This window comes from Pelobates fuscus, chromosome 11 (assembly GCF_036172605.1).
Source record: "Pelobates fuscus isolate aPelFus1 chromosome 11, aPelFus1.pri, whole genome shotgun sequence".
Lineage (NCBI taxonomy): Eukaryota > Metazoa > Chordata > Amphibia > Anura > Pelobatidae > Pelobates > Pelobates fuscus.
Window position 1 is genome coordinate 134459568 of NC_086327.1, and position 27552 is coordinate 134487119.

The 27552-nt window shown below is 44.8% G+C and overlaps 2 protein-coding genes across 3 annotated transcripts in view; one reads left to right on the top strand and one right to left on the bottom strand.

Annotated features, from left to right (window-relative positions):
- Positions 1 to 27552, top strand: part of TMEM45B (transmembrane protein 45B) — a 122527-nt gene that overhangs the window by 31268 nt on the left and 63707 nt on the right. The gene's annotated exons all lie outside the window — the stretch shown is intronic.
- Positions 82 to 27389, bottom strand: NFRKB (nuclear factor related to kappaB binding protein). Of its 2 annotated transcripts, none has more exons than XM_063436698.1 (26): positions 27266 to 27389; positions 22541 to 22685; positions 20476 to 20677; positions 19586 to 19713; positions 18567 to 18741; positions 16603 to 16704; positions 16425 to 16498; positions 16125 to 16209; positions 15408 to 15591; positions 14991 to 15099; positions 14354 to 14480; positions 12084 to 12149; positions 10730 to 10809; positions 10105 to 10148; positions 9836 to 9893; positions 8902 to 9076; positions 8256 to 8362; positions 7537 to 7660; positions 7367 to 7446; positions 6784 to 6992; positions 6434 to 6701; positions 6088 to 6279; positions 3344 to 4021; positions 3035 to 3141; positions 1120 to 1255; positions 82 to 705 (listed from the first exon to the last, which is right to left on the bottom strand). In XM_063436698.1, the coding sequence occupies exons 2-26, from the start codon at positions 22673 to 22675 to the stop codon at positions 580 to 582; spliced, it is 3771 nt and encodes a 1256-aa protein (XP_063292768.1). In that variant the 5' UTR covers positions 22676 to 22685; positions 27266 to 27389; the 3' UTR covers positions 82 to 579. The 2 variants fall into 2 exon arrangements, with proteins under 2 accessions (XP_063292768.1, XP_063292767.1); XM_063436697.1 differs by having other exon boundaries at positions 9836 to 9896; positions 27266 to 27388.

Below are 27552 nucleotides of genomic sequence, written 5' to 3' on the forward strand. Positions count from 1 at the left end.
GGCACCAGAATAAAGCAGAAAAGATAGAGGGTGTCTAAACCATTAAATGGCACCACTGAGGTAAAGCAACATCACACCAGATAGGTTGTCATTCTTAAATATATTTAACATTGGATTCCACAGCATAAAATACATGAAATATTAACCACAAACATATTGTATCCCTCAAAATGAGGAAGTCTCAAATGCCACTTATTCATTTAAGAAATGTTTCTCATTTTTATTTTGGCTCCAAAGAGGTTAAACCAATATTGCCATTATCTGTAGCAAGGGATCCTAGAACAGATAATTCTAAAGTTGGGTCTACTCCTAGGGAAATGGAGGGGCACCGCTCTCTGGAATTAGCGTGTCCAGAAAACATGTGGCCAGATTTTGATGACTTGGAAACAAACATGCACTTCTGGCAGGTGGAATGACTAACCCCAAGAGTGAAATGTCTGGATCAGAATGGAGCGGTCACAATCAACTCGCTCTTGTCATAGAAAATCAACCAATAGGGCCAAAGTCATCATATCGAAGCAGGATCACCAAAACCTTGAGCCTTCCACTGGCCTCTGGTATGACTTTGATGTTCTCACTTCACTGTGGGTCTTGGGTCAGTTTGGGTGGTGGGGTTGTTGTTACTACAACAGTGGACACTGTTTTGGGTGTTGCAGGTGATGAGCCTTGCTGAAGATGTTGAGCTGGGACGGTTTGTATTCGAACCTGTGAGGAAGGAATTCAAACATGATCAATGTCAGATCGCATAAAAGGTTTTATAATCATCTGTTCAACATTACAGGAGAAAACTAGATCACATTCCTTCAAATGTTACCAAGGCAGGGGCCTTTATTTGAACCAGCTACACAGGCAACTTCAGCCCCTACAGTTGGAAATCCTGTCTAAAAAATATGTGTAGAGAAACAACTATTTTATCTACATTCAAAAAAAAATGACTGTTAACGATACATTTATAAACCACTCAATATCTTCTTGGTTTAGCCATACACACAATTAGACAAATGTAACCACAAATTCCCTCCATTTACACATTAAACTTATTTTCTATCAAACCCAGGTAGTTGGTATGACTGACAATCCCTGTCTCAATAGGCGATCCTAGCACTTTGCCATCCTTACCTGGGTAGTTTGACCCTGCTGCTGGAGCTGCTGCAGTTGCTGGGCAGTTAGGAAGCTCAATGGCTTGTTACCAGTTATAAGTTTAGTACCAGCCGGTACAGTCGTTAGGATGATATTACGACCCAAACCACTAATGCTGCGGGGAGGGGGAGGGACAACAACAAAAAACACACAAATCAGAATAAACATGCCAGCACAGGAGATCAACAGCAAAAGTCCCACAACAGAGATGAGAAATTTTCTGACCGATGAACCAGTTTAATGACTATGTTAGCAGAAAATACAGAGTTATTTACCAAACAAAGAATGAAGCAAATTAAAATATGAATGGCAACGTTGTGTCTAAAATAAACAAACTACAGCTGAAGTGGAGAATGTATTCAAATCAGATTTAATACAATTTGAACTTTAGTTAAAAAATCTGGCTGCATCTGCCCCCAAACACAGGTAAGAAATTGTCCTTTGTTCCCGAGATAGATACGAAATGGGAATAGAATTTCCGTGATTAAAGGACATGCTAAATAATGCATTAATAAACAGGTAGCTCTGTACACTGTTTGACATCTAAAACCAGGCATTCTAGATTTGTCTCCGCTGTACTGCATAATTAATAACCCCTTGCACCCAACCTCAAAACCAAAAAGTAAAAGAAAAATGTTTTAATCCAGCCAGTCCCATACAAACACACACATGGGATGAACACCGAGCGTGCACATTATTGACACCATGATGGCGTGCGCATAGTAAGTTTCAATAGTTTCAATGTAGCCATCGCAGGCTCTCTCAGTGCTGGTGCACAGGGTAACACCTGGAAATGTATACAACTTTCACAGTCTTTTTCCAACAGGGTTTTTTTTATTTTCTTAATTGCCGATTGAAAAGGCGAAAAACCAAACACTATAGGATGTCATAAATGTTCAAATGAGTGCCTAATCCACTGATATTGGGGTTTTGTGACGTAGTGGTGGGCTTACACAAGCTGAATCCCCATATTTGTGTGTGGAAATAGGTGATTTTAAGTAGCTTTGTAAGATTTAACGGAAGCTAATGTGTGAGCTGAAACACTGTATTTCATGCATTTTGACCATTGCATTAACACCACTGCTAAGAAATGCATGCTCCAGGTGTGCCCCCAATTCCCTTTTATCTGGATAGTGTCCGCATGGGACAAGTAAGTTTACGTACTTTACCCCTTGTCCCGGCTCACCCCGCCTCCATCGCTGAGATCATCAATCTTGATGATCTCAGCCAATCCAATGCTTTCCCATAGGAAAGCACTGGAAGGTTATTTTGCACGGGCAACAAGATGCCACACTGTGCCAAGCAGCACCTCCTCATAGAGATGCATTGAATCAATGCATATCTATGGGAAATAGTCAGCTCCTCCATGCTAAACACCAGTGTTGCACTAGAAGTGACTGCATCTCTGAATAGACACCACAACCACTACATTAATGCATGGAAGCTATACAGGTACATGGTGTGTCCTTACCAGAAGCATTTCATTCATCATTATTCTCTACGTGTTACAAGTAACTATTCTTTAAACTAAGTTGCTCCGTGACAGAGACTGCCCACTACTTGTTTAAAAAAATAGTAAACAATACAACACAGAAAATGCTGGTGTAAATAATGTTTCACACACAAACTGGAGTTGGACGCAAGAGAGCTGTTACGAGATTTAGCCACTGGCTAATCTGTCAACTAAAATTGAGCGGTAACGTCTAGGCCATAATAATAATAAACCTGTTCTAAACTATCCAAATCTGTAAGCTGGAGAGTCTCTACCCCAGCCCCTTAGCTAATCTGCGTTAGATCTTGTACAGCAAATGTGATGTCAAACACTCTCTTTGGAGGATGCCCCCTTGGGATCCAATTTCCCTCTTTTTACAGCTCATTTAAAGCCAATACTTACTTCGTGCCCAGATTGCCCTTGATGATTGGTGTAGTCACTAAACTCTTTCCTTTCATTGGTTGCCCGAGTACAGACAGTGGCACAGTGATTCGCGTTGGAAGTTTACCCTGCATTGGAAAACAAATACAGACAATTCTTGTAAGCAGAAAAGTTGTTCATTTTACTGCACAGACATATGATCTGAGTAATACAGACACAGACTGTGACAACAGATAAAAGGTATTTTTGCCTCTAGTGTGGTTGCTTCCTTCTGAAAAGGTGTTTGTTTATAGCGAAGGCAGCTACATTCCAAAGGCCACCTCAAATTACCTGTTGAGATGTAGTCACAGGAAGCTGTCTGATAGTGGTGGCTCCCACAGTGACAGTGGTTGGTGTGGGTTTCACTCCAGTGCTGTGCATGGTTGGAATGCAGACTTGTTTGGAGTTGGCTGCAGTGTTTACTACAGTAGAGGATGCAATGGACACTGGCTTGGCAGTCACCGTGATGCTCTGCGATGCTGTAACCTTGGGGGGTACCATGCCAAGTCCCTGCATGATCCGGATGGTGGTGGCTGGTTTGGCTTCCACAGCGTTAGCGGGCTTACTTTTCTGATCCGCTACAGAGACGCCAAGAGCTGGCATCAGCCGGAATCCAGTGGCGCTCTGTTCTACTGCTTTAATGTCCGGTGTGACCTTGACGGTGGCGGGCGCAGGAGGGGATGGTGATGATGGGTTAGACGTTACTTGTAATAGACTCTTGCCAGTGGTGCTCACTGGGGCCGCAGAAAATAGTTCCTGTGATAGCTTTACAGCAGTGACTTGGGATTTTGCAAGTGTAGCCATCATGTCTGGTGTGATGCGCAAAATGGTCTGCCCCTTGGCATCTGTGGTGATGGAAGACGGTGGGAGGCGCAGCACATCTTTACCCTGGATCCGAATATTAGTGGTCGAAAGAGGAAGGCTCGAACCAGTTTGTGTTTTCATTCCTAGCTGCCCAGACAGTGCCACCTGTTGGTGATAAAGGCAATATGTCAAAAACAGCAATGGTATCACATCAGATAAGACAATAATGTAGTAGTCAAAGGCACTAACATTTCATGCAAAAAGACAACCTGTGTTGTGTTTTATAAATGTACTCTATTTCACAGTGCACTAAATATTTACTATGAAATTTCATATTTTACCATTATATTATCTAACACACATTTACGAGCACGCTGCACTGTATTATGCTTTGTTTACATCACACGATAATCTGGGGAGAGTATATATATCAATCACAATTTATTAGGGTTAATCCACTCATTCTAATGTCTATATGTGAGATGAATCCATCCCAATAGTTCCTCTACTCTTACATTTACAGAATTACCGTATATACTCGTGTATAAGTCGATCTCATGTATAAGTCGAGTGCAGTTTTGTGACAAACAATTGTGAAATATGCAATGCCTTGTGGATAAGTCAAGGGTAAAACTTGGGGCTATGAAATTCTGTGATTTTTATAATTATATACACACATACTCATACTGCATTATATATACACACACTCATACAAACACACACTCTGCATTATATACGCACACTCTGTGCGCGTATATAATGCAGAGTGTGTGTGTGTGTTTGTATGAGGTTGTGTGTATATAATGCAGTGTGTGTGTTTGTATGAGTGTGTGTATATAATGCAGTGTGTGTGTTTGTATGAGTGTGTGTATATAATGCAGAGTGTGTGTTTGTATGAGTGTGTGTATATAATGCAGAGTGTGTGTGTGTATGAATGTGTGTATATAATGCAGAGTGTGTGTGGGTGTGTATAAGTGTGTGTATATAATGCAGAGTGTGTGTGGGTGTGTATAAGTGTGTGTATATAATGCAGAGTGTGTGTGTGTATAAGTGTGTGTATATAATGCAGAGTGTGTGTGTATAAGTGTGTGTATATAATGCAGAGTGTGTGTGTGTGTATATAATGCAGAGTGTGTGTGTGTATATATAATGCAGAGTGTGTGTGTGTGTGTATATATAATGCAGAGTGTGTGTACTGGGTGGGGGGAGGGCGTTTTTATTATTTTTAATATTTTATTTTTTATTTTATTATTTACATATTTTGAATTTTAATATTTTAATTTGTTTTTATTGTAATATAATTTTTTTTATTATTAAAAAAAAATTTTGTCCCCCCTCCCTGCTTGATACATGGCCAGGGAGGGGGGGCTCTCATTCCCTGGTGGTCCAGTGGATGGGCTGTGTAGGAGCAAGCTGGCAGCGAGCTGTTAATTACCTTTCCTGCAGCTCCTGTCAGCTCCCTTCTCCTGCGTTCCGGTCAGCTCCCCTGTAAGTCTCGCGGTCTGAGTGCCGCACAGTAACCCGTGGCAACGCTCTGACCCCGCGGCTCTAGCGAGACTTACAGTGGAGGAGAAGGGAGCTGACCGGAACGGAGGAGAGAGAAGGGAGCTGACAGGAGATGACAGGAGCTGCAGGAAAGGTAAATTACAGCTCGCTGCCAGCCCCCAACAGGACCGCCGGGCTTGTAATGAGCCTGGCGGTCCTTGTCTGTATTATGGCAATGTAAGTTGCCATAATACAGACACTGACTCGAGTAAAAATGTGCTGAAAAACTCGACTTATACTCGAGTATATACGGTACCAACGCAAAGTCAACAATCTTCTTAAACGCAGCTTTATATTACTCACAGGCAGGAAGACACGACACATATTTAGGTTGTATGGTCTATCTGATAGGACACAGTAAGAATTACACTGCAATCCAGTCACCTGGTTAATTATCAACACTTGATAATAGTTATACTAATAAACAAAAATTGTGCTTTTGCTCAACTTAGGAGACATGTTACTGCAAAGGTGAGGTTTGGGCTATAATCATCATTTAAAGGCAACACACACACAAAAACAAACAAACACAGTGAGTTCTAAGAACAAATGACGTGAAGACCAAGTGACTGGGGGAAGGGACAGTGAATGCAAAGTAATGGACAATGAGCAGTTCTGCAATCTTAAGTTTTCTATGGTAACATGGTATGGTCATGAGGAGGAAAAGTGATTTTACTACTTCATACCTGTTTGATGATACTTTGTCCGGTGATGCTCTGAAGGATGGTGGGACCCGTATTTGATGGAGCAGTGACCACTGTTCTGGATATAGCTGAGGAACTCAGGGCAGTCACTGCTATTCCTCCCTGAGTGGTTAGGGAGGTCCCTGGACGAGCTACACCAACAGCGTTGTGGGCCTTCACCGGCATTGTCACCACCTAAAAACATAAAAAGACTGTTTGATAGATACCTAGAAATTATTCCTAAATATTTTTCTAATATTATGTATTATTATTATTTATATAGCGCTATCAAATTCTGTAGCGCTGTACAATGGGTGGACTAACAGACATGTAATTGTACCAATCTTACCTGTGGTATAACCTTGGTTGGTGTAGAAGTAACTGGCATTCTGATGTGGGACACTGTTGGAGAAAGGGCCTGGGTCACTATTGTTGGTGGTGGAGTCGCTGGAACTACTGTAGATGGTGTGACTATTCGTACTTGGGAAATTCCAGAAGAAGAGGGGACAGCAGAAGTGCGCCCGGATGTCTGTGTCACAGTCGTAGCCTGGCTTGTTGCAGACTGAGTCAGCAAAGTGCTCAGTTGTGGCATAGTGGGAGAAGACATCAGGAGGACACTAGGAAGGTAACAAAAACAATTCTGGTAAAACAGTAAGACTGGAATAGAAAATATGGATCCATTGAACAAAGAACACTCACCTTGGGCTAGATTTAGCTGTTTCGGGTCCAGTGTTAGTTACCATCTTGCTGACAGAGGATGAGGTTGATGGGGACAAAGGTGTCAAAGGAAGTGCAGGAGTGGTTGGGGTACTGGGGGTCCCCGGTGTAAGGGGCATGCTAGACTCATTCAGCTGCCCGGGTTCTGGTGTCCCACAGCTCTTTATGGGAAATTCCTTGGTGCCACATTTCTGGAAGTATAATAAAAGTTCAATGAGCACATAAATGCAGACAATGGAGTCTATGTATTAAAGTGTCAGCTCTGAAAAACTGTGCAAACATGGAAAAGATGCAGAGTCAACAATGGAATGTTCCTAGCTTGAATAAAATATAGTGTGGTCTACTTAGTTATGCATGTTGGATGGTACATGACGCTATTTATGCATAATCTCCTTTGACTTTAAGGTTTTTGGAGGAGGATGAGGTCGGTCTTTAACAGTTTTTCTAATGTGAGTGGAAAACATTTAATGATCACCATTAGTGAACTCGAGTTTTGTTAGGGCAAATAACTGCCAGGAAAGTTATCCGAGCAGTGGGTAACTTGTAAAGATGCATAGAGACGTACCATCTTTGTTGGTGGCTTGGGTTTTTGCTGAAGAGCTTTTTTCGCCTTGGCGGCTGCTGCCTGCACCTGGTGAATCCGCTCTACAAAATAAAGGAGAAAATCGACAATGTTTTTTCTGGTTACAACGAATGTGAAAGTAGAAAACACAGGTCCATATACTTGTTTCTCACCAAACTCTTCCTCACTGCGATCGCGATGGAGATAGATCCACAGCTTGCGTCCGATATCATACTTCACGCAGGGATCTTTTTCATAGTGCAGTCTGTCCAGAGCTCCACTTACCACAGTATTAACCTATTGTGTGTGAACATATGGTATTCTAATCAAACAACCTGAAATCACAGATGTTCAAAATGTATTATAACTATGTATATAGATATCCTACAGCGGTTCTTATACTTCATCCACCGGTTAAAAGTCTTACAGCAAGGGACCATATCACAAATGTTTTATAAAAGTTTAGAACCAGGAAGGACACAGAGGTCTGGGCAGAGATCATTACAGAAGCTGCAAAGCCTGTGGATTTAAAGCAAATCTAGGAACATGAAGTGTGAATATTTTTTATTTGTTGAGATGCATTGCCTTAAAATGCATTGGGAAAAAAATGGATCGAGCCCATACCAGAGTGTTCCTTTAACCCCTTAAGGATCAAACTTCTGGAATAAAAGGGAATCATGACATGTCAAACGTCATGTGTCCTTAAGGGGTTAAAGGGAAATAATTTGCCCCGTGTTTTTTTTTTTACCTACATGTAAGGTATTCCAGCTGACAAATAAAAGTCTTCTCAAACATTTTCTAAAGCAGAACCTCACTCTAAAAACACAACCAATCTCGGGGTTCAGTGGATGAGAAATATATTTCTATTTACCACAAGGAAAGGTGAGCTCACCTGGGCACTCGTAACGTCAGGTGCCAGGAACTGGGAATCTTTTAGTAATTCACAGATTTCAGCGCGCGTTCCCTCTCCATTCGGTAGCCGGGCTGCAGCATCACGGACTGAAGCAAAAAAATTATTAAATAAATCATTGTTAAAAAGTGTTCGGGTAAAACACTGGGAAGTCACAGGGTAAAATATGTGAAATAATCCCAATATATATTTACTCTCCACACACTGAACGTCTTTAGTTATTAAACTTTAATAACATTTTTCTTTTATAGAAGCATGTCACCTTTAAAGGAGTTTTTAAAATATGAATTTATTTTGCTCAGCAGTCCAGTTTGCAGGTTTTTTTTAAAAGCATTTAGCAATTCACAAAGTACCATTGTTCAAAACGACAGAGGATATTGGAATGAGTCACTTCCTTATATAAGATATTGTTCTACAATTACTGTGCAATTACAAACTTACTGTTATTAAACCGCATTAAAAAAAAAAAGGGAACAGTCTTTATAACCATGAGTAATAAACTGCCTTTCGGAGCAAGAGATAATGTGTCTCCTCAATACTGCTCATTCAGCATGTTAACTTTATGAAGCAAAAATATTGCAGCTGGTCAATTCAGCGCGAACAGACACAGCTCTGACAAATATCGTACCAAGAGACAAAATTGTGACGTAAGCAGGACGGTCAGAACGCAGGAGTGAGTGCTCTCGAGCTTTGTTCAGGGAGGTTTCCTTATCAAAAACACCTTTGACAGGGCCCACAATGGACTCAAAGCCATGCATACGGAAAGTGAAGGCCTTGTGAGGCTGGCTGTAGCGGTGACGCTCCTGCAGAAACAGACATGCAAGGTTCAATGTAAAAGAGAAACCAGCGGAGTACAATGGCTCAACACTAAAAATAACAAATTATAGACAGACATGTTAAATAAGTGGAAAAATACTTCTTAATTTAAAACTATTCATACAGTACAATTATCAAACAGTCAAAGAGCAAATTATATATCCGAATCAGATGGAATCGCAATAAGAAATCGTATTAATATGGGTGACTGGGGTCAGGAAGAAGTAAAATTATAAATACACTAGTGGACAGGAGGAATAAATGAGAAGGAATAGATATGGACTCTTGACTGGCAGGGCAAGGAAGGGGCGTCACTACGAAGTGTCAAAGAAGGTGTTAACGAATAGATGGCTTATTAGGAGTTTGTGAAAGAACTGAGAGAGATGGCAGAAACAGTGCTGGTAGACTATATGTCATGGAACGAAGACAAAATCTGTTCCAATCTGGCAGATGGGCAGTCATCGTATCAGAGATACAAGTCTTGCTTCAATAGTCTCCTATTGGCTATACGTAAGGCTCCAAAAATCCAGATAGATAAATTTGTACGAAATGTAACAGGGAGGTTTATAAGTACTTCATACATAACTTACACCAAGTAAAAAATCATATGAGGAACATTTGAGAAGAGAGATCATCTTTGCGAAGTAGCAGAGAAATCTGATAGACAATTCCTATCTGATCCAATACTTCCAGCCGACACGTTTGACAGCTGTACTTTGCAACATTTAGTGAATCACTTTCCTTACCTGCTCCTGAAATATGCGCTTTTCATCCCCAGAGCTCGGCCGCACCATATAATCAGTCCTTCTGGAAGAAAAACAAACAAGTTAAAGCTTAAATGATTTGATAAATTTGAATAACTAACGTTATTAGTGTCTCTTTAGTATGCATTCTGTAAATATTCTTGAAGGAGATAATTATTTGGACCTGCTTATTACGGGACACTTTTGCAGAGAGCAGAGCTTGCATTTAAAAACAGAATATTTTCTATCAGGATGTGTGTACCGGTACTTACACTCTAGGAACTGGAGTGCTGGGATCCACCAAGCTTTCATTGTCCTGTAAAGAGATGCATATATTAACATAGAGGAAAGGCCTTTTTAGATTTCCTACTATATATAATTCATATGTTATGCTGAGGTAGATTAAAAAATGTACTTAGCTGGAGCCCCTTCTCCCTTCTCATCCATACCTACCCCAAATTATGCGACTAACATCACACAATACCAAACATACGGATGTACGTTGTGTTTTGGGATACCACCGAACCCGGACTCCTTAGTTAAAATATTACAGAACTTTATAAGAAAACATGAAATCAATGTCATTCTGGGAACAGAGTCACATCTGGAGGGGCAGTCAGAGTTTAGCAAACGTAAACTAACTAACATAGTTTGGCAAAGGTTTTACATCTCTCAAGTATTTTTAACAAAGTATTATTGACATCGGGAATTTTCAAATTTCCCAATAGTAAAACTTGGTCCAAAACACATCCATAAATACTGATACTGAAAAGAAAAGAACCATTTAACAGACAGGAAACTATGGTATTCTTGTTTTGGACCAAACTTTTCTGGGTTTTACACTGGTACATGTGACTGCAGTACCTGGGGTTTTAAAGAGCCCATTATGTAGATTACCTTGCTAAATATCTGGTCCTTTGTCTCCAGCCACACATGAAACAGAGTCACAAGCTCCTTCTCATAATCACTAGAGGAAGCTGCAAATGAAAAAAATTCATAAATAAATGTAGGGTAAAATGCGTGCATTGTTACAGAGAGAAAGGGAAGTTATTACAGGGTAATTTAATACACATATATAAAAATTTTTTAAAAATTAAAAAATAAAGTTTTCATTATAAGATATTTATTGTGCAAAATATCAAATCATGTTACAGGAAAATACTTGTAAAAACACAAGACAAGTCGTCATGGCCAATAAAGCCACTTATAGCTCCATGTTACCATATAAAACAATACTAACCAAGGAAATCATTGAATGAACTCCTACATACACAGCTCAAACGGAGGAAACCAGGATTGGCTAAGACATCCAAGTCACTTCCTGATCAGATCAAGAATCAGATTTGTAACAAATGAGAGAACTCCATGTGTGGGATCAATGAGCGACTTTAAGCCGTGATCAAGTGCAGTCGTTGCAGACAGTCTCTGCTGATTGGCTGCAGAGCAGAATAATGAATTGAAAACTATGCAGGCAGTCAGCAGACACGAGGGGTGAGCAGGAGGGACTGTAAACCAGCTTTTATCTGTAAACAACTCAGCCCTATACTGATCAGCCAGCAGCATTGTTTTAACACCTCCTTCTATCAAATAACAAAATGATATATATATATGTAGATTGTAGCTGTAATAGTCCAGTGATGCAGATGTAAAATAACAGACAATTAGTTTCTTGTAATACCTTTTTTATTGGACAAACAGAATTTTGTAATGACAAGCTACATATTCATTTTAAAGGTTTGACATTACAAAGGTCCACCAGTTACTGCTTTAACGTTTATGGCCTAGGACATGTAAAGATCTTATCGATGGGTTTTATTCGATTTAGAAATGTATAATACAAACATTCTTATTATAGACATATATGTCAACACACCTCTTAAATCTATGTTTTGTCTAACGAAAATACAGATTCAGGAATGCTGTCTGTAGCTCCTAGCAATCATGCCTTTTATTTTTTTACATACACCATCTCTTTAATGCTTGTCTTAGTAATAAGAGTCTATGATTTATTATTTTTAGCAAAAAAAAGCTGATTAAATGAATTTCAGTAAATTTCCAAATTCTCCAGTATTGTTTAAAACCATAAGAAATTATTTATGTGAATCTGACATAGCTACAATAACAATTATGAGAAGCTAAACCAGTCTAAGTTTCATAGTGTTCAAAACCCTCTGCATTGTTGACACCCACTCAGAAACTCTCTGGTAACTTGAATAAGTCCGTCCGGATAAAGTATTATTTAAGCACCTACCGACTGCTTTCCACTGCTGAGTCTTCTCCTTGAACTCCACAAACGGAGTGAAACTGGAAGAGGTACCTGCACATAATGACAGAGAGAGGATTGTTTTATAAAGAAGAATTAAACACACAAATCAGGGGAAACAGGTCAAGAGTATCGAGTGGTAATGGAATAAACAGGGCGGGTATTTTGTTAAAACATCTTTTAAAATTAATCTTGTACATGGCTCAATCATTACAACTCATTTTTACCTTACATTTTATGGTTTAGTTTTCTAGGACACCTGACAGTCACATACAGATGATCCCTGTGTTCATGCAGCAGTGCACCTGATATTAAGGTTCAGACTGACAAGTACCGATCAGCGCCTTCAGACTGACAAGTAGTGATGAATGCTACCCCAACCAGATTCCATTCTAGCTTGACCATTATGGCAACCTATTCACTGACCTCCCAACAGGATTCATACCAAAAAGACCTAAATTATTGCTAATGCAAGTTTCTGCTGGATTAAATGCCAATCTGTGCGGCAAAAGGGAGCAGGAGGATGATGGCCAGCGCCAACATACACATAATAAAGGTTAGCAGTCACAGATACAAATGCCATACAGCAAACAGATGATTGGTTAACACAGGATAAAGTGCTTCAGAAATTAATGTAAGCAAAGCCCCAGGCCCATATGGTATTCACCCACGCTTCCATTGGGAACCTAGTGTAGAAATATCCATGCCACTGCTTTTCATTTTTCAGGATTCTTTTCTTTCTGGAACTGTACCAGAGGAATGGAGAAAAGCAGATGTGGTGCCTATATTTAAAAGTGGTGCCTATATTTAAAAAATGGTTTAAAAGCTCAACCTGGAAGCTACAGACCCGTGAACTTAACATCTGTGGTTGGGAAACTATTTGAAGGGCTGTTAAGGGATAATATTTAAGAATTCCTTTTAAACATGATTTCACGAAAGACAGGTCATGCCAAACTAACTTAAATGTGTTCAATGAATAAGTTAGTGGAAATATAGATCAGGGTGATCCGGTAGATTTGATCTACTTGAACTTTGTGAAGGCATTATTTAAATTTAGACACAAAAGGTTACTAAAACTGAACTGAAATCAGTTGGTTTATACAAAAAAATCGTTGGATAGAACATTGGCTTAAACGAGTGCAGAGAGTAGTTGCAAATGGAAAATATTCAAATTGGATAAAATTGGTAAGTGGAGTGCCTAAGTGTTCTGTCCCAAGTCCACTTCTCTTTAATCGGTTTATAAATAATCTTAGAGAGGGCACTGAAAGTCATTTGTCGGTACAACATACAACACTCAAAGTGAGGTCTCACCAGTGTTCTGTACAATGGCATGAGCACTTCCCTCTTTCTACTACTAATACCTCTCCCTATACAACCAAGCATTCTGCTAGCATTTCCTGCTGCTCTATTAAATTGTCTTCCTACCTTTAAGTCATCAGAAATAATTACTCCTAAATCCCTTTCCTCAGATGTTGAGGTTAGTAGGGTATAAAATATTCTGTACTCTGCCCTTGGGTTTTTACATCCAAGATGCATTATCTTGCACTTATCCACATTAAATGTTAGTTGCCACAACTCTGACCATTTTCCTAGTTTACCTAAATCATTAGCCATTTGGCTTATCCCTCCTGGAACATCAACCCTGTTACATATCTTAGTATCATCCGCAAAAAGACACACCTTACCATCAAGACCTTCTGCAATATCACTAATAAAAATATTAAAGAGAATGGGTCCAAGTACAGATCCCTGAGGTACCCCACTGGTAACTAGACCTTGCTTTGAATATACTCAGTTGACTACTCTGTTGCCTGTCACTCAACAATATTGGAATCCAAACTTAAAAAAACAAAAAAAAGGCTTGATTGCTTTTTTTGCATAAACATAAATTCAAGGATACTATTGATATCTATGTAAAAAGGTTGTTGATCCAACAAGAAATCTTAACAAAAAATCTGACTGCCATTATGGAGTCAACATTTTTCTCTCATTTTGTTACATAATTGGAAATGGCTACAATGATTTTTTTTTTTGCCTTTTTTTGGCTCATCAGCATAAAATAACGGGCTTCACTATTAAACTTGATGGACTAAATGAAACAACTTTGTAATAAACAATAAATCTATGATCTGGATTATCCCCAGTTCCTGTATTAAAAAACAAAACAAAAACCTTTTAAGTCCACTTCTCCTTTGCAAAAACATGTTCTACTTTGATTAGCACCAGTTTGCAGAGACAGTAGGAGATTGAAGCCTCACCTTTGCTTTCCCCAGATAGATAAAGAAGAGCCGGGTGGACCAGGTCGATCCAGTTGGAGTCGGCAGAGAACCAGCTGTTTAAGGTGCTCGCAGGTGACATCTGCCAATCAGACACCTTGTCTTCGAGCTGACAAGAAATTAAAGTACATTTTCAGTAGTACTGTTTTCTCACTTTAGTCACAGAGAAAAATTCCCTGAAACTTATTTTTGTTTTTAAACACAATGACCAATATGAAAAGTACAAGAACATTTATGCGAGAGTACCAGACCTTTATTCTCCTCAATTATAGGAGAGAACTAGAACCTTAGACCCCAGTATAGGAGAGTACCAGAACCTTTATTCTCCTCAATTATAGGAGAGAACTAGAACCTTAGACCCCAGTATAGGAGAGTACCAGAACCTTTCTTCCTCCCTGTACAGGAGAGTACCGGACCTTTATTTCCCCCTTGGTAAGAAAGTGCTGGAACCTTTATTCCCCAGTATTGGAGAGTACCAGAACTTTTTCTTCTCCTTAATTACAGGAGAGAACTAGAACTTTAGTCCCCAGTATAAGAGAACACCGGAACATTTATTCCCCCAGTACACTAACGGAAAAATAACGAATTTAAACGTATTGCCTGTAATTCCCATTCTTACCAGTGGCAGGCTAGACAGACCTTCCACCATCAGAATGTCCAGCAGGAGACTAAAAAAGCACGCAGAGATCTCATTAAAGGCGAGAGGGGGCTTTACGTCTTCCATTGGTCTGTAGAGAAGGAAAAAAAAAAAAGACAGAATTGAGATACAGTAATAATAAGAAAAAGGTTATTTCATGCAAAGATGCAAAATACGGTTCTAAACAAGGAACAGGTCAAGTAACAGACTATAAAGTGTGTAGACTAAAAAATAAAAAAAAAAATTTAAAAATGAATAACTGGAGAATATAGTTTAAATAATTTTTTTTAAAAATAAAGAGCAGGTGTAGTTAGTGTAGAATGAAATTAATTTGTAGATTCACAGTGTTAGGTAGTTTAGATTTATTATATTTATTATTTTCACAATAATAAAACCCACTCTTCCTTCACAGCTGCCAAGCTAACAGGGGGAGTCTCCAGGGGTAGGAGGGGAGGCATCACATCGGGCACATCAGGTATCTCAGGATAATCTTCCACCTCGGTTTTTATGGTCTTCAGTTTTTTTTTCTTCTTCTCATCTTTTTCCTTCACACGTTTCTTCATTGTAGCCAGGTCAAAAAGTGCTAAAACCATAAAAGTACGTATTAAGTGCAGAAATTGGCCCAGGTGCACAAGGACAAGAGTGACATCTAGTATGTCAAACCTGGCCGTGAATTATTGAGATAATTAAGGAGTAAACCCGGTCACAATTGCACCAAAATGTTAGGCCAAAAAATAATGTAATATAATGAAATGCTTTAAAAAAAAGGTAAAGAAAAAAGTGAAATAAAACTATTTACTCTCAGTCTCTGTGCCAGTCTATAAAATAACACATCGACAACACAAAGCCCTCATGAAGGACTGAGTGGTTTACTAAATAAAATATATGGCAACTGAAAATATTCGGCCAATATAGCAAGAATGGAAACATTTGACTTCTCAGCTATTTTGACCAAAATTTGCAATCCTCTTGTTAGTTTCACACAGTTCCTGTATTAGTAAATAAACACCTGAATAATGTAAGTGCTCAAATATACTGTGGACAATAATCCAGAAGCGGCTAGAGGGACAGATATGAAAACATGCAGTGGCTCGGGGGCACACCAAGCTTCCTTACCTGCCAGGGATCCCTTCCTTCCGACATTCACGCGAGACATGATATCATTCAATGTCAAGTCATCTGTCATAAGATCAGGGTGATCCTGTGCAATACAAACATTCAGTGTAAAATGAAACTGGCAAGAAATCATGGAAAAAAGGATTCACACAGAATTCGCTACATTTAATATTGACCAGGGGGGAATATATGACCTTTCTAACTAAGCACTAGGTTATGAAGAGAGGGCCTGGTGATCATTTCACAAAAAGGGCATCTAAGGATATCTCACAATTAAAAAAGTACACTTTAATTTCTTACCGGCTGACGTTTACGCTTTTCACAATGTCTTCTCAGCATCAGCTTTAAATCATCGTTGTTGAACTCCTGTTTGTCTTTAATAAAAGTAAATTGAAACAAAAGATATTCACATTACATCTGTAAACACACTCACACATACAGTTTATAGACGGTGAAGAGGATTGCATGTTGTGCTCACCTGCAGATTTCATGTCCTGGGTGGAGAGTGTGGGAACAACACGGACAGGTACAGCAGCACTTGGTGATTGGCTGGGAGACCCTGGCAGCCAGGAAGTTAAATCTACAGAAAATGCAAAATGGGATGAAAAATGCAGATAGTCCATGGAGACTGTCCTCAGGTAAAGAGATATGTAATCAGTCCAGACAGTAACATTCATATTTGGCTCCGATATATTAATCACAAAATAATGGGTTTCAGACAAATGGCATTGCACAGACTTTGCAATGCCTACACCTTCAGAGCCTGTCAGTCACATGGCACTTCAGACTAAAACAGACCTTGTAAAAGTTAACATCAAGCGTCAGTACGTAAAGCAAGTTGACACCAGTGGCTCGACGGTTGCTCAGTGCAATACTCAGAGCTTCTCACAGAGAATCACTGAATTGGTGGATTATAACTATAACCACCTATGTGTTATATGTCTCCAATGCTTCACTATGAGGATTGGATAAAAGTCTTCAAGATTCCACAGTAGGACGATTAGGAGATCACGTTTTAGTGAGGACTCGATCTTGGCGCTATATAACAGGTAAGTTTAATTGTAACTTTTTTTGTAAATGGATAAAAAGAACACAGTGGACAAAATAAATAAATACATATAAGGCTGTTCCTTTAATAGATGCAGAATTACATTTTTTAATAGCTTTATTTAAAATGTATACTGTGACGGACCCTCCGTCAATCGATGCTCCTAGTGTTCACCAAGGACCATCAGCATCGCACCAGACACCATAAGCACTGCACACCCCACGAACCGCCGCAGCTTGGTTGGGGTCTCACTGTCTCCTACCCACCCTGGACCTACGACAAGGCTCCAGTGGGGGAACCGCTCTTCCTTCAGACAACGAAACAGGAACAGCTCTTAAAAGAGCTAGTGATTAGAACCCAGGGGAGTATACAGAGTATAGCAATCCCCAATGTGTTTATAGCAGTTCCCTACAACACGAGACGAGACTGCGAGTTGAGGGTAAGAAGGTCTGACAGTTTAATGGCACACACTGGTCCTTTATACAAGTTTTACAGCAAAGGTGACGCCCAGGTGGACCTAGTTGGGCACCGAATACAAAACATACAAACCAGTAAAAACAGAGGTTTACATTCAGACACTCCCATACAGTGTACAAAATCCATCCCCTCTGCCTGTGATACAATTAACTCTAAGCAGAAAAAACATACATTTTTACCAAGTCTGGAAAACACCACATATCCCCATGAAAGTCATATTCCCTGATAGCCCTGATCTGGGTGAACAACATATCCAAAAATCACCCAGATCCGAGCAGGGGTTCAGAAACTCCATGGAAGTCTCTTTTTGACCCACCGTGCACATGGTCCCATGCCCACAACAGTTCCAGAGAATTAGGGCTAACGGTCAGTCTTTCTGTCTGGAATACAAAGTACACACTTCACATGAGAACAGAGCCTTTTAAAGTGCATTGAGCAAGGTATATTGCAGGGCCCATAGTCCTGAGGCAAGAGGCTGGCCAGCAGGCCCCTCCAAGAACCAGTGGCGAAGTTGCTTTCGTCACATATACTTTTAGTCTCAGATTGGTAAAGCCAAATTGAATGTCATCTTTTAATCCTGCTATTCAGCGCTTATTTATTGATTAGGCTGCCAATCTTCTAACAACCGAGCAAACTTGCAATAAAAAATTAAAACCTGTGGGTCATTCCCACACTTCAAGCTATAAAACGGACAGCTCTGTGAAGATGGCCAGATGAGGAATATAATAAATATGTTTCACAAATCTTTTAAAATCAGAATTGTAAAATGTAGGCTGAAATGGCTGCTTTGGAAATAGTCTCCAAACTCCCTTCGTCACAGACTATATTTTCCAATTCAATTTAATTCACTGAAAGTTTGAGTTTAATGAATACGCCTGAAGCATTTTATGTAAAGCATAGCCATCTTTATATCTTACCTTCCTCCTCGGAGGACAACGTGCTGTCCCCACATTCGGCCTGCACCTCGCGGAGAATCTTCAGGTATCTGCGTTGGGCTCTTCTCTCCTTCTCTTCGGGCATGGTTCTTGCTGATGGAGGCTTTCTTTTCATCATCAGGTCAGGGCCATTTTTTCTTGCCAGATCTAGCAGCACCTGTGAATGTCGATTAATCAAAAACAATAAAATATAAATTAAAACTATTTGTTCTATGCAATAAGTTGTAACTTCATAATGATCCTTAATTTATATTCAATCAAGGTTTAACCCAAGACAAGAGGATGAATGAGGGACATCACGAACGAACCACTGGTGATAGGACGACAGAAGTTAAATGAAAATCCGTTTTCCTGACACTGGAGGTACCCTCTCCCTCCCACCTCCCACTCCCCGGTTACTGAAGGGGTGAAAACCTCTTCAGTCACTTACCTGAGGCAGCGACGATGTCCTTTGTCGCTGTCTCCTCCTCCGCGCCGCTCCTTCTACTGTCTCTGTCGGCCGGTGGGCGAGACTGATCCCACCCACCGGCCGAGGAGACCTAATGTGCATGTGCGGCAATGCATTAGCGCTCCCCATAGGAAAGCATTGAAAAAGATTTTCAATGCTTTCCTATGAGGAAATGAGCGACGCTGGAGGTCCTCACACAGCGTGAGGACGTCCAGCGACGCTCTAGCACAGATAATCTGTGCTATGTGTCAGGAAGTGTCCTCTAGTGGCTGTCTCTTAGACAGCCACTAGAGGTGGAGTTAACCCTGCAATCCAATTATTGCAGTTTATAAAAAACTGTAATAATTACACTTGCATGGTTAAGAGTAGCGGGAGTTGGCACCCAGACCACTCCAATGAGCAGAAGTGTTCTGGGTGCCTGGAGTGTCCCTTTAACTTATTTCAAATCAATAAATGTGCTTCCACCTTGTTTATATAGTATTACAGGGTCTCTTGTGGAAGGACAAATGAGGGCAATGGATGATTTCAGTACACAGAATTGTTCTAAACAAACCTTTCGTGAAGCCAGGATCTGTTTTAGCAAGGTATGAAAGTATTGCTGCTGAGAGGTGACGTAGCGCTTGTACTGGGATTTAATGCAAAGCTGTCGATACTTCACCACTTCTGGGTTAAAATGCCCATCTGTCCCACAAAATAAAATATGTATATGATTAATTAGAAAAGCAAGCTCTATGGGATACATACATATTACATTTTAAGGTCTGAGTGACATTAAAAGCTCTTTTTCCTTTCAGCTAAAATTAGAGGAAGAAGACTGGCCCCAGATGTTGTAGAACAACTCATACAATGCTTTGCCAGCCTTAAAGGGATATTCAAAACTGGAAGCGACCTCGATCTATACATTGCATAGATAATGCATTAAAAAATCTGTAAAATAAAGTACATTTAAACCACACATTCTTTAGCAGAATGGTCCACCCAGATAAGGAAGTGGGTTAAATCTTTTCAGTGTCAGTGGAGAATATTTGACTTATAACTGAGCACTTGGCAGAATTGTCATTGATCAGATGAGATAAATAGGAATGCTTATAGCAGCTGCATTGTGGCTGCTTTCTATTTACTGGCAGCTCCAATCACAGTTGGATGTAAGAGGACTGCAGCACAAGCGCCATCATAGTGTGCAATGCTTGGACGGGCAGGAACAAGGAAAGTTTCCTCCTTGAATGCGAGGCAGAGAAGTGACTCTGAGTGCTCTAACTCTCTGAAATCACTGCAGCTGTAACACCCTTACCACCTATGCAAGAACTATACAGTTTATAGAAGGGTCCCTTTAAGACTGGCAAAGCAGTACGAGAGTCTGTCTCCTAGTCATCCTTGGGTTACAGCAAGTATCAAAACGTGTGGAAAATGGCACTGTGATGTTAAAAAAGAAAAAAGTCTTACCCCGGAATAGCTTCTGTGCAATTTGAAGGGGGTTACCAAACCGAAAGTTGTCTCCTCTGAAGAGTGACTTGATTGTCTCCTCCTGGTGCTCGTCATTGCCCTCCGGACAGGATGGAAGGAACTGTTTGAGATGTTCCCTCTGAGAGTCAGATAGGACATTCTGCCAAGTGTCCAAACTGACCACATCAAAGAACAGCTCAGGCTGTTGCAAAAACAAACACAGGTCAAGCAGGGACAAGCAACTGTCGCTTCTGCAGAATGTTGAAATTAAATAAAAAAACACAAAAAAAATCACTTAAAACGCGTATATACATTTTTCAGGAGATTCTCATATTTGTTTAGGTTTATATAAAAGATTGAGCAAATGAAACAATGGGTCTTCTTTCTCCACCTCTCTCTATACTGACTGCCAGGTGTAAAGGGCAGAGCTTATAACAATGACTGACAGAGAGCTAAGATGGAGGTGGCTCTCTCTATGCTGACTGCCAGGTGTAAAGGGCGGAGCTTATAACAATGATTGACAGGGAGCTAAGATGGAGGTGGCTCTCTCTATATACTGACTGCCAAGTGTAAAGGGCGGAGCTTATAACAATGACTGACAGAGAGCTAAGATGGAGGTGGCTCTCTCTATACTGACTGCCAGGTGTAAAGGACGGGGCTTATAACAATGATTGACAGGGAGCTAAGATGGAGGTGGCTCTCTCTATACTGACTGCCAGGTGTAAAGGACGGGGCTTATAACAATGACTGACAGGGAGCTAAGATGGAGGTGGCTCTCTCTATACTGACTGCCAGGTGTAAAGGACGGGGCTTATAACAATGATTGACAGGGAGCTAAGATGGAGGTGGCTCTCTATACTGACTGCCAGGTGTAAAGGGCGGAGCTTATAACAATGACTGACAGGGAGCTAAGATGGAGGCGGCTCTCTATACTGACTGCCAGGTGTAAAGGGCGGAGCTTATAACAATGATTGACAGGGAGCTAAGATGGAGGTGGCTCTCTATACTGACTGCCAGGTGTAAAGGGCGGAGCTTATAACAATGACTGACAGGGAGCTAAGATGGAGGCGGCTCTCTATACTGACTGCCAGGTGTAAAGGGCGGAGCTTATAACAATGATTGACAGGGAGCTAAGATGGAGGTGGCTCTCTATACTGACTGCCAGGTGTAAAGGGCGGAGCTTATAACAATGACTGACAGGGAGCTAAGATGGAGGTGGCTCTCTATACTGACTGCCAGGTGTAAAGGGCGGAGCTTATAACAATGACTGACAGGGAGCTAAGATGGAGGTGGCTCTCTCTATACTGACTGCCAGGTGTAAAGGGCGGGGCTTATAACAATGACTGACAGGGAGCTAAGATGGAGGTGACTCTCTCTATACTGACTGCCAGGTGTAAAGGGCGGAGCTTATAACAATGATTGACAGGGAGCTAAGATGGAGGTGGCTCTCTATATACTGACTGCCAGGTGTAAAGGGCGGAGCTTATAACAATGACTGACAGGGAGCTAAGATGGAGGTGGCTCTCTCTATACTGACTGCCAGGTGTAAAGGGCGGAGCTTATAACAATGATTGACAGGGAGCTAAGATGGAGGTGGCTCTCTATATACTGACTGCCAGGTGTAAAGGGCGGAGCTTGTAACAATGATTGAATGGGAGCTAAGATGGAGGTGGCTCTCTATATACTGACTGCCAGGTGTAAAGGGCGGAGCTTATAACAATGATTGACAGGGAGTTAAGATGGAGGTGGCTCTCTCTATACTGACTGCCAGGTGTAAAGGGCGGAGCTTATAACAATGATTGACAGGGAGCTAAGATGGAGGTGGCTCTCTCTATACTGACTGGCAGATGTAAAGGGCAGAGCATTTAACAATGACTGACAGGGAGCTAGGATGGAGGTCCCAGTTGAAGAATAAAGAGGTGTGGATTTCCACATTAAAATTAACATTTCTAACCTCAAAATACACACAGAGTTAAGTAAATACATTATTAAAAATCCAAAGATCTGACAGTTCTCTTGAATCTATCCAAGACTGTAAAGAAGGTAAATGTTTGCTATGACTCACATCTTCCAGAAGGTCTTCAGGTAGACTGACTCTCGTTCCCCTCAGAAGACATTCTTCCATGATTCCTGTTCCATTATTCTCTACACTTGGCCCCAAATCCAACGGGTCCGTCAGCATAGGATCAAGGGAATCCATTGTCAATTAACTAAAAATAAATAGAATGGTGTCAATATATTCTATTTCAACCAATGAGGTTCCTCCAATAAAAGGTCATGGGAACCAAACTGAGTGTCCTAACATGGGTGTTAACCGTCTTACTCCATCCTCCTAAACATGTCCTAAGATTAGTCACCTGTCTGCTCTCATAAACATTCCCTTACCCTCTTCTCCTACACATTACAGCTAGCTTATGTCCCTTCCAGCCTGTCCCCCACCCAGACATTAACCCTCTCCCTCCAGCCTGTACCCCCCCAGACATTAACCCTCCCCCTCCAGCCTGTCCCCCCCCCACATTAACCCTCCCCCTCCAGCCTGCCCCCCCACACATTAACCCTCCCCCCCACATTAACCCTCCCCCTCCAGCCTGTCCCCCCCACATTAACCCTCCCCCTCCACATTAATCCTCCCCCTCCAGCCTGTCCCCCCCAGACATTAATCCTCCCCCTCCAGCCTGTCCCCCCAGACATTAACCCTCCCCCTCCAGCCTGCCCCCCCACATTAACCCTCCCCCTCCAGCCTGCCCCCCCCACATTAACCCTCCCCCTCCAGCCTGCCCCCCCACATTAACCCTCCCCCTCCAGCCTGCCCCCCCCACATTAACCCTCCCCCTCCAGCCTGCCCCCCCCACATTAACCCTCCCCCTCCAGCCTGTCCCCCCCCCCCACATTAACCCTCCCCTCCAGACTGTCCACCCCCACATTAACCCCCCCTCCAGCCTGCCCCCCCCCACATTAACCCCCCCGCCAGCCTGCCCCCCCACATTAACCCCCCTTAAGCCTGCCCCCCCACATTAACCCTCCCCCTCCAGCCTGTCCCCCCCACATTAACCCTCCCCCTCCAGCCTGTCCCCCCCCCACATTAACCCTCCCCTCCAGCCTGTCCACCCCCACATTAACCCTCCCCCTCCAGCCTGTCCCCCCACATTAACCCTCCCCCTCCAGCCTGCCCCCCCACATTCACCCTCACCCTCCAGCCTGCCCCCCCCCCATTAACCCTCCCCCTCCAGCCCCCATTAACCCTCCCCCTCCAGCCTGTCCCCCCCACACATTAACCCTCCCCCTCCAGCCTGTCCCCCCCACACATTAACCCTCCCCCTCCAGCCTGTCCCCCCCACACATTAACCCTCCCCCTCCAGCCTGTCCCCCCACACATTAACCCTCCCCCTCCAGCCTGTCCCCCCACACATTAACCCTCCCCCTCCAGCCTGCCCCCCCACATTAACCTCCCCTCCAGCCTGCCCCCCCCCCACATTAACCCTCCCCTCCAGCCTGTCCCCCCCACATTAACCCTCCCCCTCCAGCCTGTCCCCCCACATTAACCCTCCCCCTCCAGCCTGTCCCCCACCCACATTAACCATCCCTCTCCAGCCTGTCCCCCACCCACATTAACCCTCCCCTCCCCACACATTAACCCTCCCCCTCCAGCCTGCCCCCCCATTAACCCTCCCCCTCCAGCCTGCCCCCCCCCACATTAACCCTCCCCTCTAGCCTGTCCCCCCAGACATTAACCCTCCCCCTCCAGCCTGTCCCCCCCACATTAACCCTCCCCCTCCAGCCTGTCCCCCACCCACATTAACCATCCCTCTCCAGCCTGTCCCCCACCCACATTAACCCTCCCCCTCCCCACACATTAACCCTCCCCTTCCCCACACATTAACCCTCCCCCTCCAGCCTGTCCCCCCCCACATTAACCCTCCCCCTCCAGCCTGCCCCCCCCCCACATTAACCCTCCCCTTCCCCACACATTAACCCTCCCTCTCCAGCCTGTCCCCCACCCACATTAACCCTCCCCCCACATTAACCCTCCCCCTCCAGCCTGTCCCCCCACATTAACCCTCCCCAGCCTGTCCCCCCCACATTAACCCTCCCCTTCCCCACACATTAACCCTCCCCCTCCAGCCTGCCCCCCCCACATTAACCCTCCCCCTCCAGCCTGCCCCCCCCCACATTAACACTCCCCTTCCCCACACATTAACCCTCCCTCTCCAGCCTGTCCCCCACCCACATTAACCCTCCCCCTCCAGCCTGTCCCCCCACATTAACCCTCCCCAGCCTGTCCCCCCCACATTAACCCTCCCCTTCCCCACACATTAACCCTCCCCCTCCAGCCTGCCCCCCCCCCACATTAACCCTCCCCTTCCCCACACATTAACCCTCCCCCTCCAGCCTGCCCCCCCACATTAACCCTCCCCACACCTTAACCCTCCCTCTCCAGCCTGTCCCCCACCCACATTAACCCTCCCCCTCCAGCCTGTCCCCCCCACATTAACCCTCCCCAGCCTGTCCCCCCCACATTAACCCTCCCCTTCCCCACACATTAACCCTCCCCCTCCAGCCTGCCCCCCCCACATTAACCCTCCCCACACCTTAACCCTCCCTCTCCAGCCTGCCCCCCCCCATTAACCCTCCCCCTCCAGCCTGTCCCCCCCACATTAACCCTCCCCCTCCAGCCTGTCCCCCCCACATTAACCCTCCCCCTCCAGCCTGCCCCCCCCACATTAACCCTCCCCTTCCCCACACATTAACCCTCCCCCTCCAGCCTGCCCCCCCCACATTAACCCTCCCCTTCCCCACACATTAACCCTCCCCCTCCAGCCTGCCCCCCCCCACATTAACCCTCCCTCTCCAGCCTGTCCCCCCCCATTAACCCTCCCCCTCCACACATTAACCCTCCCCCTCCAGCCTGTCCCCCCCACATTAACCCTCCCCCTCCAGCCTGCCCCCCCCCCACATTAACCCTCCCCTTCCCCACACATTAACCCTCCCTCTCCAGCCTGCCCCCCCCCCATTAACCCTCCCCTTCCCCCCCACATTAACCCTCCCCAGCCTGTCCCCCCCACATTAACCCTCCCCTTCCCCACACATTAACCCTCCCCCTCCAGCCTGCCCCCCCCACATTAACCCTCCCCACACCTTAACCCTCCCTCTCCAGCCTGCCCCCCCCATTAACCCTCCCCCTCCAGCCTGTCCCCCCCACATTAACCCTCCCCCTCCAGCCTGTCCCCCCCACATTAACCCTCCCCCTCCAGCCTGCCCCCCCCACATTAACCCTCCCCTTCCCCACACATTAACCCTCCCCCTCCAGCCTGCCCCCCCCACATTAACCCTCCCCTTCCCCACACATTAACCCTCCCCCTCCAGCCTGCCCCCCCCCACATTAACCCTCCCTCTCCAGCCTGTCCCCCCCCATTAACCCTCCCCCTCCACACATTAACCCTCCCCCTCCAGCCTGTCCCCCCCACATTAACCCTCCCCCTCCAGCCTGCCCCCCCCCACATTAACCCTCCCCTTCCCCACACATTAACCCTCCCTCTCCAGCCTGCCCCCCCCCCATTAACCCTCCCCTTCCCCCCCACACATTAACCCTCCCCCTCCACACATTAACCCTCCCTCTCCAGCCTGTCCCCCCCCATTAACCCTCCCCTTCCCCTCCCCACACATTAACCCTCCCACTCCACACATTAACCCTCCCTCTCCAACATGCCCCCCCATTAACCCTCCCCCTCCAGCCTGCCCCCCCCAACATTAACCCTCCCCTTCCCCACACATTAACCCTCCCCCTCCAGCCTGCCCCCCCATTAACCCTCCCCCTCCAGCCTGTCCCCCCCCCCATTAACCCTCCCCCTCCAGCCTGTCCCCCCCCCATTAACCCTCCCCCTCCAGCCTGCCCCCCCCCATTAACCCTCCCCCTCCAGCATGTCCCCCCCCATTAACCCTCCCCCTCCAGCCTGTCCCCCCCCCATTAACCCTCCCCCTCCAGCCTGTCCCCCCCCATTAACCCTCCCCCTCCAGCCTGTCCCCCCCCCACATTAACCCTCCCCCTCCAGCCTGTCCCCCCCCCCCCCCACATTAACCCTCCCCCTCCAGCCTGTCCCCCCCCACATTAACCCTCCCCCTCCAGCCTGCCCCCCCATTAACCCTCCCCCTCCAGCCTGTCCCCCCCCCATTAACCCTCCCCCTCCAGCCTGCCCCCCCCCCCATTAACCCTCCCCCTCCAGCCTGCCCCCCCCCCCATTAACCCTCCCCCTCCAGCCTGTCCCCCCCCCATTAACCCTCCCCCTCCAGCCTGTCCCCCCCCCCATTAACCCTCCCCCTCCAGCCTGTCCCCCCCATTAACCCTCCCCCTCCAGCCTGTCCCCCCCCCACATTAACCCTCCCCCTCCAGCCTGTCCCCCCCCCACATTAACCCTCCCCCTCCAGCCTGTCGTCCCCCCCCCCCACATTAACCCTCCCCCTCCAGCCTGTCCCCCCCCCACATTAACCCTCCCCCTCCAGCCTGTCCCCCCCCCCCCACATTAACCCTCCCCCTCCAGCCTGTCCCCCCCCCCACATTAACCCTCCCCTTCCCCACACATTAACCCTCCCCTTCCCCACACATTAACCCTCCCTCTCCAGCCTGTCCCCCCCCCCATTAACCCTCCCCTTCCCCCTCCCCCTCCCCACACATTAACCCTCCCCACACATTAACCCTCCCCTTCCCCTCCCCACACATTAACCCTCCCCTTCCCACACATTAACCCTCCCCACACATTAACCCCTCCCCCTCTCTGTATGAGTCCGGTCTCACCGTTGGTTTCCGCACAGCCCGGTATCGGACCCCCAGACCCAACTCCAGCCCCGGGGACCATCCTCCCCACCGCCGGTTTCCGCTCCTGACACCGGAAGTCGCTAACCCGGAAACAAACTGTAGCACGCGTGAATTACTTCCGGTCTGCAGCAGAATAAATCCTCGATCCTGCAACATCCGGCCCGTGTGAGAGCTGAGCCACTCGGTGCAGCACGTCTTCCGGTCAGACCTGGGAGAGCAGCCGCAGTCCTGGTGTAATCCCAGCCCAGTCTGAGTGCTGGGTGTAA